This window comes from Oryx dammah, unplaced genomic scaffold (genome assembly GCF_014754425.2).
Source record: "Oryx dammah isolate SB20612 unplaced genomic scaffold, SCBI_Odam_1.1 HiC_scaffold_18, whole genome shotgun sequence".
Lineage (NCBI taxonomy): Eukaryota > Metazoa > Chordata > Mammalia > Artiodactyla > Bovidae > Oryx > Oryx dammah.
The window spans coordinates 105,440,799-105,456,345 of NW_024070202.1; the positions used below are offsets into that span (position 1 = coordinate 105,440,799).

Here is a 15,547-nt window from a genome sequence, read left to right on the forward strand (position 1 = left end):
ACTTTCACTTACATCAAGAGGCTTTTTAGTTCCTCCTCACTTTCTTCCATAAGGGTGGTATTATCTGCATATCTAAGGTTATTGATATTTCTCCTGGCAATCTTGATTCCAGCTTGTGCTTCTTCCAGCCCAGTGTTTCTCATGATGTACTCTGCATAGAAGTTAAATAAGCAGGGTGACAATATACAGCCTTGACGTCCTCCTTTTCCTATTTGGAACCAGTCTGTTGTTCCATGTCCAGTTCTAACTGTTGCTTCCTGACCTGCATACAGATTTCTCAAGAGGCAAGTCAGGTGGTCTGGTATTCCCATCTCTTTCAGAATTTTCCACAGTTTATTGTGATCCACACAGTCAAAGGCTTTGGCATAGTCAATAAAGCAGAAATAGATGTTTTTCTGGAACTCTCTTGCTTTTTCCATGATCCAGCGGATGCTGGCAATTTGATCTCTGGTTCCTCTGCCTTTTCTAAAACCAGCTGGAACATCAGGAAGTTCACGGTTCACGTATTGCTGAAGCCTGGCTTGGAGAATTTTGAGCATTACTTTACTAGCGTGTGAGATGAGTGCAATTATGCAGTAGTTTGAGCATTCTTTGGCATTCTTTCTTTGGAATTGGAATGAAAACCAACCTTTTCCAGTCCTGTGGCCACTGCTGAGTTTTCCAAATTGGCTGGCATATTGAGTGCAGCACTTTCACAGCATCATCTTTCAGGATTTGAAATAGCTCAACTGGAATTCCATCACCTCCACTAGCTTTGTTCATAGCGATGCTTTCCAAGGCCCACGTGACTTCACATTCCAGGATGTCTGGCTCTAGATTAGTGATCACATCATCATGATTATCTGGGTCGTGAAGATCTTTTTTGTACAGTTCTTCTGTGTATTCTTGCCACCTCTTCTTCATATCTTCTGCTTCTGTTAGGTCCAGACCATTTCTGTCCTTTATCGAGCCCATCTTTGCATGAAATGTTCCCTTGGTATCTATAATTTTCTTGAAGAGATCTCTAGTCTTTCCCATTTTGTTCTTTTCCTCTATTTCTTTGCACTGATCGCTGAAGAAGGCTTTCTTATCTCTTCTTGCTATTCTTTGGAACTCTGCATTCAGATGCTTGTATCTTTCCTTTTCTCCTTTGCTTTTTGCCTCTCTTCTTTTCACAGATATTTCTAAGGCCTTCCCAGACAGCCATTTTGCTTTTTTGCATTTCTTTTCCATGAGGATGGTCTTGATCCCTGTCTCCTGTACAATGTCACAAACTTCATTCCATAGTTCATCAGGCACTCTATCTATCAGATCTAGGCCCTTAAATCTATTTCTCACCTCTACTGTATAATCATAAGGGATTTGATTTAGGTCATACCTGAATGGTCTAGCGGTTTTCCCTACTTTCTTCAATTTAAGTCTGAATTTGGTAATAAGGAGACTGCAGCATGCCAGGAGATTAAAGACCAATATGGGTGTGTGCTTAATTGCTCAGTTGTGTCCAACTCTTTGCGACCCCATGGACTGTAGCTCACCAGGCTCTTCTGTTCATGGGGAATCTGCAGGCAAAAATACTGGAGTGGGTTGCCATGCCCTTCTCCAGGGGATCTTCCCAACCTAGGGACTGAACCTAGGTTTCCCACATTACAGGCAGCTTCTTTACTGTCTGAGCCATGAGGGAAGCCCACAAAGACCAGTAAAAGTGACTATAATTGTCATATTTTAATTGAATTGGAAGTTTACAACTGCAACATTAGAGGTCAACTCCTACTAAGTGAGTCTTAGTAGGAGCTCTATTTTGAGAAATTTTCATGTATTAGTCCACTTACTCCTATGAACTAGCTTCCAGTATTATCTCTATCTTTCAGAGAAATGAACTGAAATCCAAGGTCACACTGCCAGGAAGTGGCAGCACTGTGAGTTGTTGGGAAGATACAATCAAAAATAAAAGTGAAAGTTAAAGTCAGTTGTGTTCAGCTCTTTGTGACCCTGTGGAATATACAGTCCATGGGATTCTCCAGGCCAGAATACTGGAGTGGGTAGCCTTTTCCTTCTCCAGGGGATCTTCCCAACCCAGGGATAGAACCCAGGTGTCTCGCATTGCAGGCGGATTCTTTACCAGCTGAGCCACAAGGGAAGCCCTAAGAGAAGCAATAACTAGTCCTCAAATGAGAGGATTTGGCAGTCCATTTCGGTAATCCGCAGTCCATGCCGAAGTCCCTTGGGAACTGGGGTGTCTATCTGTATTTTTCTGGCCGCCCCCTGTGGCATGTGGGATCTTAGTTCCCCGACCAGGGATCAAACCTGGGTCCCCTGTAGTGGAAGTGCAGTGTCTTAACCACTGGACAGCCAGAGAAGTCCCTGTATCATATCTTTATGATGAAATCATTCTGCAACGTGGTGCCAGGCATCTGCTCTAGACCATGTTAGGCTTATCTTCTTTGATGATTTTATTCCAAAGAAATGGTAGCAGGTCCTTGAGAAAGACATGCCTTGGTCTTAATACTGGCAAGAGGTGATATAGCTTCTAAGGAGAGTATGGTATGTACATTTCAAAGAGGCAGAGAAAGAACTTAGACGTTTTCTTTTTAAAAATTTTTATTTATTTATTTTTATTTTACTTTACAATGCTGTATTGGTTTTGCCATACATTGAACTAAATGCTCTAAGAAAATGGAGGGGTTGGAAGTCTCTTCCCTTATTCTGTTTTGTTTGTATTTGCTTTTACAGAGGAAAACGCGGGTCATCAGAGATGAGTGTTCCTTACCTAAGTCGCCCTGCAGGAGCCTCTGTGCATGCAGGAAAACGTCTGTTCAGTCTACAAGTCTGACTTGGTTGCTGTCTAGTTGCTCAGTCCTGCCGACTCTTTTGTAAACCCTATGGACGATAGCCCTCCATGGATTTCCCAGGCCAGAATATTGGAGTGGGTTGCCATGCCCTCCTCCAGGGAATCTTCCTGACCCAGGGACTGAACCTGTGTCTCCTGTGTTGGCAGGAGGATTACTTACCACTGAGCCACCAGGGAAGCCCTGTGACTTGGTTTCATTGAGTTATTTTAATTCCTTGTGAAGATTTGAGACACAGATTCAGAGTCACGTTTCTACGAATCTCTCTGCAAAGCAGCTGAGAGGGTGCAGGTCCAGGTACACTCACCGAGGCCGCCGGGGTGAGTGTGGGGAGCGTGTATGTGTGTGTGTGTGAGTGTGCATTGGTGTGCTGAAACAGGAAACTCCAGTTTGAGGTTGGAGCTTTAGTGAGCAGATGAGACAAGATACTGAGTTTCCTGGAAAAGCCACTCCCTTTTGAGTGTCAGGCCCGGAGAGTCTCAGCCTCTAATCAGGCCTCCCAGATCAGCATCTGCTCTCCTGCCTGGTGGCCCCATACCCCTGCCCTGCTGGAGAGGCGAGGGAATGGCCCTGTTTCCCGTCCTGTGGGGCTGGGTGCTCCTGGCTGCCGTGAGTACAGGTCAGGGGCCTGGCAGAGACAACCACTTGGTGGACTGAGGGAGGAAAAGACGGGCTGGGTCACAGGGGTGCCTGTAGGCACAGAAAGTTCTGCTCCCTGACCCCAGCCTTGCCGAGACTGCCCTGCGGTCCCCTCACCCAGTGAAAGGACCCCTTCTGCAACAGCCTCCTCCAGCACTACTCATGGGATCCCTCTTCAGGTTTTGGCTGCAGCTAGAGATCTGGTGGTGACCACTACCCCCAGGAGCTTCAGCCTGGCCGGCCTGTGTGTTTCAGATGCAGCCACAAGCTTGGTGGAGCAGAAGCCCAGGTGGGTCCTGGTACCTCGCGGACAGGCTGAAACTCTGCGGTGCATCCTGAAGGATTCCCAGTTCCCCTGGATGAGCTGGTACCAGCAGGATCTCCGGGGGCAACTACAGGTGCTGGCCAGTCTGCGGAGTAAAGGGGATGAGGAAGTCATAAACCTCCCTGGAGTAAATTACCGGGCCACACGGGTCAGTGAGAGCGAGCTGAGCCTACACGTGGCCAATGTGACCCAGGACAGAACGCTGTTCTGCACCTGCAGTAAAGACACAGTGAGACACCCTAACTGGGAAAATGAATAAAAACCACCCTCTGGGTCCCAACCACAGACCCAACCTCCTCCTCCTCTTCCCCCTTTGCCCTGATGGCCCTTCCCGACCTGACCTCTTTACTACAAGCAGACTCTCCCTGCACTTCGGAAAACACTCAGCCCAGTGAGTTCAAGGCTTGATCCGTGGCCCCAGCAGCCACTTATGACTCTGGGGAAGACTTCTCCTTGAAGCTTAGGTTCTGTGTTTGCAAAGTACTGACACTAACTCCCCAACTCAGAACGTTGCTTCTTGGATTAAACAACCCAGTTCGGGTGAAGCCTTTAGGAAAATACAGAGTCATGTAGGAAGGACTTAATCACTGTTGGCTATTCTCTCCACAGTGGTGGTATTGTGCTAAATTGCTTCACGCATGTCCGGCTCTTTGCAACCCCAAGGACCATAGCCCTCCAGGCTCCTGTGTCCATGGGATTCTCCAGGCAAGAATACTGGAGCGGGTTGCCATGCCCCCTTCCAGGGATCTTCCTGACCCAGGGATCGAACCTGTGTCTCAATGTCTCTTGCATTGGCAGGTGGGTTCTTTACCTCTAGTACCACCTGGGAAGACTTAATCATTGTCAACTATTTTCTCCATATGTATAAAAAGCATATTGCATTTTAAGACCAGTATCAATGTCCAGAGGAAAGAAGGACACCCAAAGAGATCCTGGGAGCTCAGAAAAGAGGTAGAGTGAATATCTCAATGTATGACACTGCCCCGCTCCACCACAAACACTGCTTGCGTAAACAAGCACACGTTTTCCCAATTAGATCCACATTCTCTGCCCTCAGCACCTCCTGAACTTCTCACGCCTCCATCTCCAGCTGACCGTTTTAAAAGCAAGATCCAGAGAGGGCCTGACCTAGGAAGGACCAAGGTCTGGGTTCCAGGGTGGAGGGCTCACCAAATATTGACCTAAAGTCATGGCTCAGAAATGGATCTGCAGCCTGAGGAAGGGTACATGTGGACTCCAGGCAGAACAGTAGGCTCAGCCCCAGATAAATGGCCGAGAACCACAGGGAGGGGTGTTATGAGAAACGCCAGTCCTGAGACCCCTGCAGAGAAGGGAGACTGGACTGCCGCTGACCCACCCCGCTTCCAGCTCGAAGATTCTCCATCCCAGACGGTGTGGTCCACACGAGCAGGTGACTGGGGTGTCGGGTGGGTGTGAGTGAATGTAGGCATTTCAAAGGCAGCCCCATCTCTGGTTTGCCAGGCAGAACCACCAGCACCTACCTGCTCTTTTCTCTGCGCTTGTGGGGAGAGAGACTCTTTCTCCACCAGGGGGCGCCATCTGCCCGCGGATCTCCATAATCTGCACAGAGGTCATGATGGCAGCCATAGTGTTGGTTTTCTCTCAGTCCCTCTCAGGTGTGGTGATGAACACCTGCCTGGCTCCAGAACACAAGGACGACGAGGAGGAGGAGACCGACAGCCTGGCATTTGGATACCTGAGTCCTCTCTCTTTGGCATTTTGGTTGAATTTTGGTCAGAGCAGTTGCCAGAAATCCCAAAGTGAGATCATCAAGGTGCCTACTGCTGCACTGAGTTTTCAGAGGGTCTGGGAGTGATGGCCTTGGGATTCCTCAACCCCTGCCTCCCCGTCTTTAGCTTCCAGGAGGTGATTTCTTTCTTAATTTTAAATTTTTATTATTGTCTTATTCAATTTCATCCAGAACCACAGCTTTGTTTTCGTTTGGTCACACTGGGATGGCGTGTAGACACTTAGTTCCTGGATCAGGGATCAAACCCACGCCCCTGCATTGGAAGCATGGAATCTTAACCACTGGACCTCCAGGGAAGCCCCCAATAGGCAATTTTATTCTATTCCAGTTGTTATAGCTGATGACTTTAAACCAGGGCTTTTTTCCCACCCTGGTTCCCTACTGAGCAGAACTCATTTTATGGTTTCTCAAACCCTCCCATCCTTGAAGGAAATACCCAGAGGAAAGAAACTCTAAATTCTACGAAGTCTTTGAAAGCCTCATCATTGCAGTAGCTGGTGTTTATTTCTATGCACAGGCGCAAGCTCTAGCCTGGTTTTTGTATGATCCTGGCCCATCCAGTCACAGCTTTGGGGAATCAGAGCTTTTCAGCCTGGAGAATGGTGTTTTGAGGAAGTATCCCCTTACTCAATCAGCATGCTCTCCAAATCCTAATGTCCTATTAGGATCTGAGGAGGCTAATAAGTGACACCCCTATTTTCTTTACAGAAATTCTGAACAAAGTGAGAGAGATAAAGGAGGAGGCAGATGAAGAGGGAAATTTCTAGCAACGTGACTTACAGAGTTGATAGAGAATACGGCTCAGACACGTGACAACAGCAGGCTTCCTAAGGCTGTGACTTAAAATTAGACTTATCCCACCCTTCAGGATGCTGAGTCATAGATGCCGTCCTATTTTCTCTTAAAAATCCAACATGCAAATGAACAGAGAAGCCTGTTCAAAGAAGAACTTTGCAGGGATCACATTTTCTTCTCTTTCAGTATCATTTAGCTCCTGCTAAAGAACTTTTTGCATTTTAAAGTGTAATAACTTGCTAAAGGAAAATAGACAACGTCAAGTTACTCATTTCACCTGCTTCTCCAACTCCTAAAATGGAAATGAATGACACAACACGGTAAAGTTTTGGAGCCTTTAAGAGGATTCTTTCAAGGACTCGCCACTAAAATGGGATCCAGGAGTGAAACTGACAGGTCAAGTTATTTGATTTATAGAGCCCAAAGTAAGCCAAAACAACCCCCACAGATTTGATAGCAGTGGAGTGATGTGTGTTAATAAGCTAAAGTATTCCAGCCTCCTTCTTTGCTTGCAAACTTGTTAGTTATATTAACTGATTTAATTCTTTGAGCCAAAGAGAGCCTGGGTGCCCTAGAGCAGGGGTCCCCAGTCTCTGGATCTACAGCTTGATGATCTGAGGTGGAACTGATGTAATAATAACTGAAACAATGTGCACAGTAAATGTGATGCCCTTGAATCATCCCACCATCCCTGGGCCCTGGTCTGTGGAAAAATTGTCTTTCATGAAACCAGTCCCTGGTGCCAAAAAGGTCAGGAACCACTGCCCTAGAGAATGCATCCTGTGCTAAGACTGAGTCTTCTTTTAAGCCTATAAAAGAAGAGCCCCTATTTACTTGGTGACTTAGGCATGCTAGGTAGCTTCAGTCGTGTCTGACTTGTTGTGACCCCATGGACTGCAGCCCACCAGGCTCCTCTATCCATGGGATTCTCCAGGCAAGAATACTGGAGTGGGTTGCCATGCCCTCTTCCTCTTGTGATATTAAAACCCCTCGGAGGGATGCCATGAAGGAAGAAGGAGAATTGAATTCTTCTCAGGAGCCAGAAGATCAATCAACATTATCTAGTTCTCATTCCTGAGGTCAAGATCAATGTGAATTTCTTGAGAGTGGCTGATGCTCTGCCCTGGTAGACACTTGGAAGGAGCAGAATGGGGACATGGGGATAAGCTATTTGAGGAAGAATTAATGTACTAGAATTTTTCAAGGTCAGTTTGGAGGAGGAAAATATGGTGTCCCTGAGACTTCTCACCAAAATGCTCTCACTGCAGAAGACTTGAATGAGCAGATAGACATGCTGGTCTGTTCTAAAGTCCTTCTTCATTGTTCTCATTGTTTTTAAATGAGAACAAGAAAAGTGAGCAATAGAACCAAATGGAGCATGTTCAGAGACTTCTTGCAAAGACCTAATTTGCAAAAATGTCCTGACCAATCTCGCCCTTAATATAATACTGGTCAAAGGCCACTCCCCATGGAAGTCTATCAAGTAAAGCTCTCAGGTGGTAACTGGAGCTGCAGGGGTGAGATGAAAAGAGAAGAAGGAAGAAAGAAAAAGGTAAGAGTGTTTAACCGGGGGAGAATGAAGCTCCTGGGGCAGCTGACATCACAGAAAGAGCACATTGGGAAAATCCATCCGGTACTCTCTGTTCATCTGCTGTGTCCTAATCCCCAGTTACCTTTGGTATTAGACTCTCAGAGCTAAGTCCCTGCTGAGAATGCTGCAAAATGAATGTCCAGAATCCATGTCTGGTGCTGAGAGTTGTGTGGGCAAGGAGAAACCAAGTGCCATCATTCCTCCTATGGTGTCCCCCCTTAAACCCTCTCTCCTCCATGGGAATTCTGTTTCGTTTGATCCTTCTCAGGCTTCCGGCTGGCATGTATAACTTGCCTAAAGCACATGTGATTGAATCCAGTGCAAGTAGTAGGCGTTTTGTCACCCAAGATGGCAATCGAGTGACTTTTTTTTCATTATTCAGTAAGGCAATGATCAGTTCATTAGCGAGAACACAGTCGCCACTTCATAAATTCCAAGAGGTATGGAGTTTGCCGTTATCGTCAATAGGGGAGGAGGAAGGGCTGCCATGTATAGTCACATACAGGGAGGTACCAGCCACCCACCCTGTGGGGCAGGAGTGAGACAGACGTGTGGGATGCAACTCAGGACACCTGATTAGATTTAATTCTGAGGCTGGACTTAGGAACAGGTGGTGTCACAGGGTCTAGAATTCCTGCCATGAGAACTCAGTTGTTCCGGATGGTATTTTCAATCCAGGGTATGTAGTTAATGATCCTGGTATAGATGCCCACATCGGCTCTCAAAACACACCCATCCGCAAATGTCAAGATTCCTTGAAGTATCCCATTGCACACCGCTGGGGCAGCTGTGACTTCCTGCCAGGGAAAAGGATACTGAGTTATTTTTCTGGCAAAGGACACAATCAAATGGGGACATTAAGGCACGGAGAGCACGTTACCTTGCAGGGCAGCCTCCTTCCTGGCACGATGCCCACGCACATCATATTGTCTCTGATGCGGATGTTTTTATAGGCTCTGCGGCACTCACCTTTGGAGATTATAGAGATATTCACATTCTGCAGTGAGTCAGGGTCCTTGTCTGGAAGAAAGAAAGAAATAGAACTTCCTTAGGAGTTATGAGATACCAAACTTCCTTCTTTCCTTTCCTTCGTTTTCAACATAGTTCCTTTCCTGGTAGAAACAAAAAGAGTTCAAACACAGAAATCAAAACCGCAGCCACTAAGACAGTGGGAAGTGATCAGATTAACAATTTCTCATGATACAAAGCGTCTATTTATAAAAGAGGTTAAATTCTTGGAAGTTAGATGGAAATACAAGACATTTCTGCAATGAAGTGAAACAAATTACAATTTTTTCCTGGCAGGTCAGACATTTTAAAAGAGTCCTTTAAGTTGGAATTTTTATTTATTCAGTTTAATTTTATTTTACTTTTTGAGCTTTCAGGTTTATAATTTGCCCCACAGGTTATATTCATCACCTATTCCTTTCTAACTTTTCAGTTGAAACACACTGACATGAAACATTGCATAAATATGAGGTATACAGTATATTGATTTGACACATTTGAATATTGTAGTATTGAGTCAGAGGTAGAGGTCCCCCTGCCCCGCCCTGCAGTGGTAAAGTGATAGGAGATTCATTCTCTGTGGACCAAAAACTCCAAGAGGAGAATAGTAGGACAATTAAGGGAGGAGGCTGGGCCCTGCCCAGACTACATATTTCTCATTCTCGAAGTCAAGAGGCCTCCCTGAGCACATATGCATAGAAAGTTTCCTTAGAGGTCAAAGTGCAGTGATGTCAAGGGAGGCTCTACCCATAGGCCTTTGCGGTAGGATCCCTCTTGGTTAAGAGATGCATGTGCACACGTAGGAGGATCCTGAGATAGGCCAGATCTGGGCTGTGAACCTGGCAAATCTAAACGGCTGGCCTAAGGGAACCTGGAAGAAGTGCCCCATGCAAGTGGCTTAACCTGCCGTGAGGTCTCAACTCTCTCTTCCTCCATCTGAGTCTGCCCGTGTGGCTATGAACACAAACTGTACTCTTTTTCCTCCTAATAAATACTTTACTTGTTTCACTACTTTCTGTCTTTGTGGGAATTCTTTTCTGGAAAACTGAAGAGCCACGGTCCTTGTCACTGACCACTGGTCTAGGGGCTAGAATTTGGTGTTCTCACTGCTGCAAGCTGGCCTCAGTCTCTGGCTGGGAACTCAAGCCCCATGTCAAGCCACTGGAGGTCAAGACCACTAGCGATCAATATGATCAGCCACAGTCCGCCTCTACCACCGCACAGAACTATCATTTCTTTCTTTCTTTTTTTTTTTTTTTGGAGGGAAAAATTAAGATCCAATCCCTCAGCAAGTTTGATTATAATACAGCATCGCTATCTATATTCACTTTGTGTGCTTAGTCGCTCAGTCTTGTCCAGCTCTTTGCAATCTCATGGACTATAGCCTGCCAGGCTCCTCTGTCCATGGGAATTCTCCAGGCAAGAATAGTGGAGTGGGTTGTCCTGCCCTCCTTCAGGGGTTCATCCTATACTGTGTATTAGATTTCCAGAACTTATGTATCTACTAGCTGTAAGTTTGTACCATTAGACAATGTCTCTCTTATTAATATTTTCAGAGTCTGAAGGAATTTAGAGAGATCTAAGCCTAGTTTTTCATGCATCAGATCAAAAGTATCCTGTATCTGCTAAAAACACACACACAAAAAGTGGTTTCTCTTAAACCCATAAAACTTGGATTTGAAACTAGGTCTTCTCATTTCTAATTCAAATCATTTCCTTTATATCAATGGTTCACACATATTGTGAATTCTGAAGATCTGTAAGAGAATTTTTCCAACCTGCAACAAAATGAGAGAAATAAGAACAAAGAAGTTTCCATACACATGTTGGGAACTTGCCAAGGATTCTTCTTTGGGAGGAAGTATATTATTTTGAGATTTTGCTTTTTAGGGGTGTGTTTATTTCAGTATCTTTATTTGAAAATAATATATTAATTTTTTAAAAGAAAATGATTGAGATTCTTTGCCTTATTTTCTAGTCTAGCAGTAACTGTATAGCTCAACTTTCCTTTTGGAAAGGCCTTTTTAAGAAATGCTTACTTAACTACTTCATGAGCCAGATCAAAATAAACTGCATTTTTTTGTAAGTTACGTCTCTTTTTGATTAAAATGACATAACACAGATAAATCAAACATACTGCTTAACAGAAAAGCATTTGCCTATTTCCAAAACTCAAGTTGTCTCTCAAAGGACAAGGAATTTCAACTTTTTTCCCCCACTAGAATACAGTTACTTATAATGTTGTGTTAGTTTCAGGCATACAGCAAAGTGAATCAGTTATACATATATCCTTTCTTTTTAAGGTTCTTTTCCCATATAGGTTCCCATCTCAATACACAGTATTGAGTAGACTTACCTGCGCTATATATATAGGTCCTTATTAGTTATCTATTTCATGTTTAGTGGTGTATATGTCAATTCCAATCTCCCAATTTATCCCTTCCAATTTTCTGATGAAGTGAGTGAATATTCATTTTTAAAATGTTACCAGTTAAAAGTCTTAAGCTTTTGTTGATCTGTATCACAATTTTGCATAAAGAAGTTCTGCATGATTGAGCATAATATTGTGTATTTATTGTGTATTTACTACATAAACATAATTTTGCTCTGTTTCAGGGCTTTAAGTTTCTTTAATGCCTGCAATGGTTTGAAACCATCTAATGTAGTTTTTATGCCTCCTTTCAGAATTAAGAAAATTAAGTCTTCAAAGGTAAAGTGACCAGTGAGCTGTCATACAGCAAATGAAGCCCAGAATACAAATGTCTTCTTTCCACTAACACATCTGTCAGGTATGAAAGCAAAGATGTAGAAAGATACAGAAAAGATTTCAGGACTCCTACAGTGAGACTCTGGAGAAGGGAAAGGAGATGAAAGGATGAGTGGAAAGTTTAGAAGAAAGTTCGGTGGGAGAAATGGCAGGAGCTAAGGAAGAGTGTAGGTAGGAGAGGTGCATGTCTGGTTCTGAGAGCCACCCACAGAGATCACACAGGTTGTAGGCCCAGGTAGAGACGGTGCACATGTCGTCTTCAGCAGCAGGCTCTCTGGGCAGGCTGACCATTCTCACGTAGTCATTGAGTACAATATGGGTTTGCAGCTTGATTAACATGAGGTTGTGCTCAATAGAGGTGATGGAAAATTGTGGGTGATGAATCATCTTCTCATAACCAACCACTTGTATATATTTTTCTTCATATATATTGGATGGTTTTGTAACCCCCAGTGCTAACTGAAGCCTCCTGGAACAATAGAGATGTTTGTGAGAAGACTGAACAGACATGGATTATCCATCCTTCTGGACCTTTATGGGGTTTCCCTGGTGGCTCAGATGGTAAAGAATCTGCCTGCAATGCGGGAGACTTGGGTTCAGTCTCTGGGTTGGAAAGATCCCCTACAGAAGGAAATGGCAACCCACTCCAGTTTTCTTGCCTGGAGAATTCCATGGACAGAGGAGCCTGGTAATCCAAGCTCCACGAGGTCACAAAGAATCAGATATATGACTGAGCAATTAACACACTATAAGCCTTGATGAGCTCTTCCCCAAAGCCTTTTCTCTACTACTGAACATCCCTGGAACGTCTCTCAAATCCCATTTAACTGAGTGGACCCCAGGGAGGATTCTGATCTGTGCCCAACCTGAGAACTCAAAGCATAGGGTGGTGTTGGAGGCTTATTACTCACGGTAAGTTACAGTGTGCAGCTGTGATCACCCAAAGAGGGTGGATCAGGACTCCAACACAAGGCAAGTAATCAGACTTCAAGTAGATCAGGTAAGGGGGAGTGATGGCGTCTTTGTAGTCTGGATCAAAGGTCAAAGCAACTGGACAGAGACACATAGAGCACAAATTCTGAGACTGTTTTTCAGGTATTATTTAAAAAAACAAAGGAAGAGAACTCAATAGGCACGTTGCCCCACCCTTCTCTCCAGGATTTTTATCTGTAAGGTGAATATGTAAACTGGATCACTTTGTTGTAAAACATGAATAAAATGATAAAAACATATATATTTCATAAGATGAAAGGGGTTTTCCCTTTTAGTTGTCGTTATGTGTTCTTCAAAGTATTGATCAAACACAACCTTCCTTAAATACCTTCCAAGATTCAGTAGATATATGACAAATCAGCTCATGGAGAACTTCCTATCTTTGCCACGTTTAGAATGCTTTAGCCAATATTATCCCTTTCTCCTGACAATGCAAGGCTGGATGATATGTGTCATTTAAAGAACAAAGCAAATGCTAACAGAGTCTGACAAGGGAGGTAACCATTCATTCAACAAATAAATATTGAGCATCTAGTATGCGGCAGGCTCTAAAGGCTTAGCTACTTGTGAACAAAACAGGGATATGCCCCCTGCTGTCATACATTCTAATGAGTGGAGACATTCAGTAATAGTAAATACAGGAATACATCAATGGTATAGGATGTTATCAATGGTGGTGATTAGTGCAGGGAGCAAGGGAGGGGAAGTATCAGAGGTGTGCATGCACGTGGGTATGTGGGGGTCATGGTGCAGTATTGCATCAGCAGTTGGGAAGACCTCAGGGCCAATGTGAGAGATGAGCAATGTAATGAAGACGTGGGAGTTAATCGGGTGTCTAGGGAAAGGAATCCCAGTGAGAGAATATGTCTGGAGCAAGAGTCCTAAGGCCTGTTTAAGGCACATCACAGAGGCCAGGGTGGGGGACAGGGAGAAAGGCAGGAAGGGACAAGAGGCCAAAGAGGTGATACGAGATTTTGTAGGGTGTTGTAAGGACATGAACTTGTCTCCTAAGTGACACAGGGAATCGCTTCAGGGTGTTGTGTAAAGGAGTGATGATAATTTTCTTACAGAGAAGTGTGGCGTGTAGGTATATAAAGCAAAGAGCCCTGTTAGGAGAATGATTTGGTAATAAAGACAGAAGAGGGTGTCTTGAGCCATAGCGATCTCTGGAGGTGGTGACATGTGATTGGATTTAGAAAATGTTTAGAAGACAGAGACAGCAACAGGTTCCGATCAGATTGAATGTAGGGTAAAAGAGGGGATTCATGCATACCTCCAGGGTTTTTGCTTGAATGACTGGAGCCATGTCTGGACAAGACCTAAACCCCTGAATGTTCTGCTATGTTCATTAGCTGGACCCCTGTTTTCCACCCTGGACTCCACTTTTCATTCGTGCATACCAAGCATCAGTCCTGTTCTCCACAGGCCCAGAGTCAGGCCCCTGTCTTCCTTAGAGACTCTAGGGTCAGGTTTCAGGGTCCATGCCTCCCCCAAAAGCACTCAGGCAATCACCCTGAGGCAAAGACACAGGAAGAAAGCTGGTGGGAAGTGCTGAAGGAGTCAGTCCTGCACTTGCAGTCTGGAACCTTGCTCCTGTCTCCACCCATCTTTCGTGATTCCCTCAGGATTTCTCTTGGGCAATTAAGGAGAAAGATATGCAAATACTCACCAGGCAGGTTCAAGAGAGCCCATAGAAGGATTAAATTCATAATCATGTTGAAAGCCTTTTCAAAAGATGAGGTTCAGTGCCTTGAAAAGGATGCCAGGGAAGGAGAGAAGAACACTAAGATGAAGCAGGAAGGGTTTCTAGAGTTGGCACAACTGTCATCTGAATTCTTTCAACTGCAGGATTGAGTTTCAAAAGAGTAGGACGTGGTGCCAGATATTAGAGGTGCATTGACAGAGGCCGGATGGCTTGGTCCTCGACACAGTGGCGAACGGGTGTGGAATCCAGCATTTCTCACCCCCTCTTCAGGGAAAGATGCGCCTAATTTGAGAGGTGCTAAAGCTCGCAGCGCTCCCTGCTGCGTAAGTCTCAGACCCCATGTCTCTCTCTGAACTACAGACTGATCCCTCCTACCTTTGTGATGCTAACCCTCAACTGTGTGACGCTGACGTTTATTTCCAGGGACCATAACCCCACCCTCGGGGGCTGATCTTGACCCATTTGCCTGACACTAAACTCCTCATTGAGATATGTGAGCCCTTTCTTCCATGTCACTGCTCATCCATTCATTCTCTCAGCCAGCCAGTGATTTACACTATATGTCTGATGTGTGCCAGGCTGTATGCTGATGCAAGAGGTACCCAGATGTGAAGACACTGCCCCAACTGCAAAGAGTTATAGACTAGTGGGACCAGCAGGTCTATAAACAGGCAATTGTGAAACAAAATATTCAGAGCTAAAAATCTAGACATACCCCTCTCTAGGGAGAAATATTTGCAAAACATGTATCTGTTAAATGATTTGCATCCAAAACATACTATGGAGTCTGAAAATTCAACAATATGTAAAACAACCAGGTTAAAAAGTGGGCCAAAGGTCTGAACAGTTTACCAAATGCCTTAGTCTGCCCAAGCCGCTGTAACAAAACACCACAGACCGGGTGGCTTCAACAACAGACTTTTATTATCTGTTACTTTGTTGTAAAACATGAAGAAAATGATGGAACTAATTTTAATAATTCAACATACATGATCAAGGTACTAACACGTTCAGTTCCTGGTGAAAGCTCTCATTCCAGTTTGTGGCCAGCAGCCTCTCGCCTTATTATCATATGATCTTTCCTCTGTCTATAAGCAGAGTAGCAGTAATAATGCTCAGTTGCTCAAA

General features: G+C 44.6%; 1 protein-coding gene and 1 gene segment (V, D, J or C); one reads left to right on the forward strand and one right to left on the reverse strand.

The window, feature by feature from the left end:
• Positions 1-3,261: 3,261 nt before the first annotated feature.
• LOC120877555 lies at positions 3,262-4,048 on the forward strand. The segment is given in 2 exon segments: positions 3,262-3,444; positions 3,720-4,048. Coding segments are annotated over 2 exon segments (384 nt in total).
• A 4,545-nt stretch (positions 4,049-8,593) lies between these two features.
• Positions 8,594-14,423, reverse strand: LOC120877682 (probable inactive serine protease 58). Its single transcript, XM_040260035.1, has 5 exons — positions 14,384-14,423; positions 12,633-12,771; positions 11,931-12,190; positions 8,827-8,966; positions 8,594-8,743 (listed from the first exon to the last, which is right to left on the reverse strand). The coding sequence occupies exons 1-5, from the start codon at positions 14,421-14,423 to the stop codon at positions 8,594-8,596; spliced, it is 729 nt and encodes a 242-aa protein (XP_040115969.1).
• Between the last annotated feature and the right edge of the window lie 1,124 nt (positions 14,424-15,547).

Coding starts and splice junctions, on each gene's coding strand:
- LOC120877682 (XM_040260035.1), bottom strand. CDS start 14,423: ATGAATTTAATCCTTCTATGGGCTCTCTTGAACCTGCCTG. Junction 12,772..14,383: donor GGCTCTCTTGAACCTGCCTG/GTGAGTATTTGC, acceptor GTCTCTGTCCAG/TTGCTTTGACCTTTGATCCA. Junction 12,191..12,632: donor GCTGCACACTGTAACTTACC/GTGAGTAATAAG, acceptor CTATTGTTCCAG/GAGGCTTCAGTTAGCACTGG.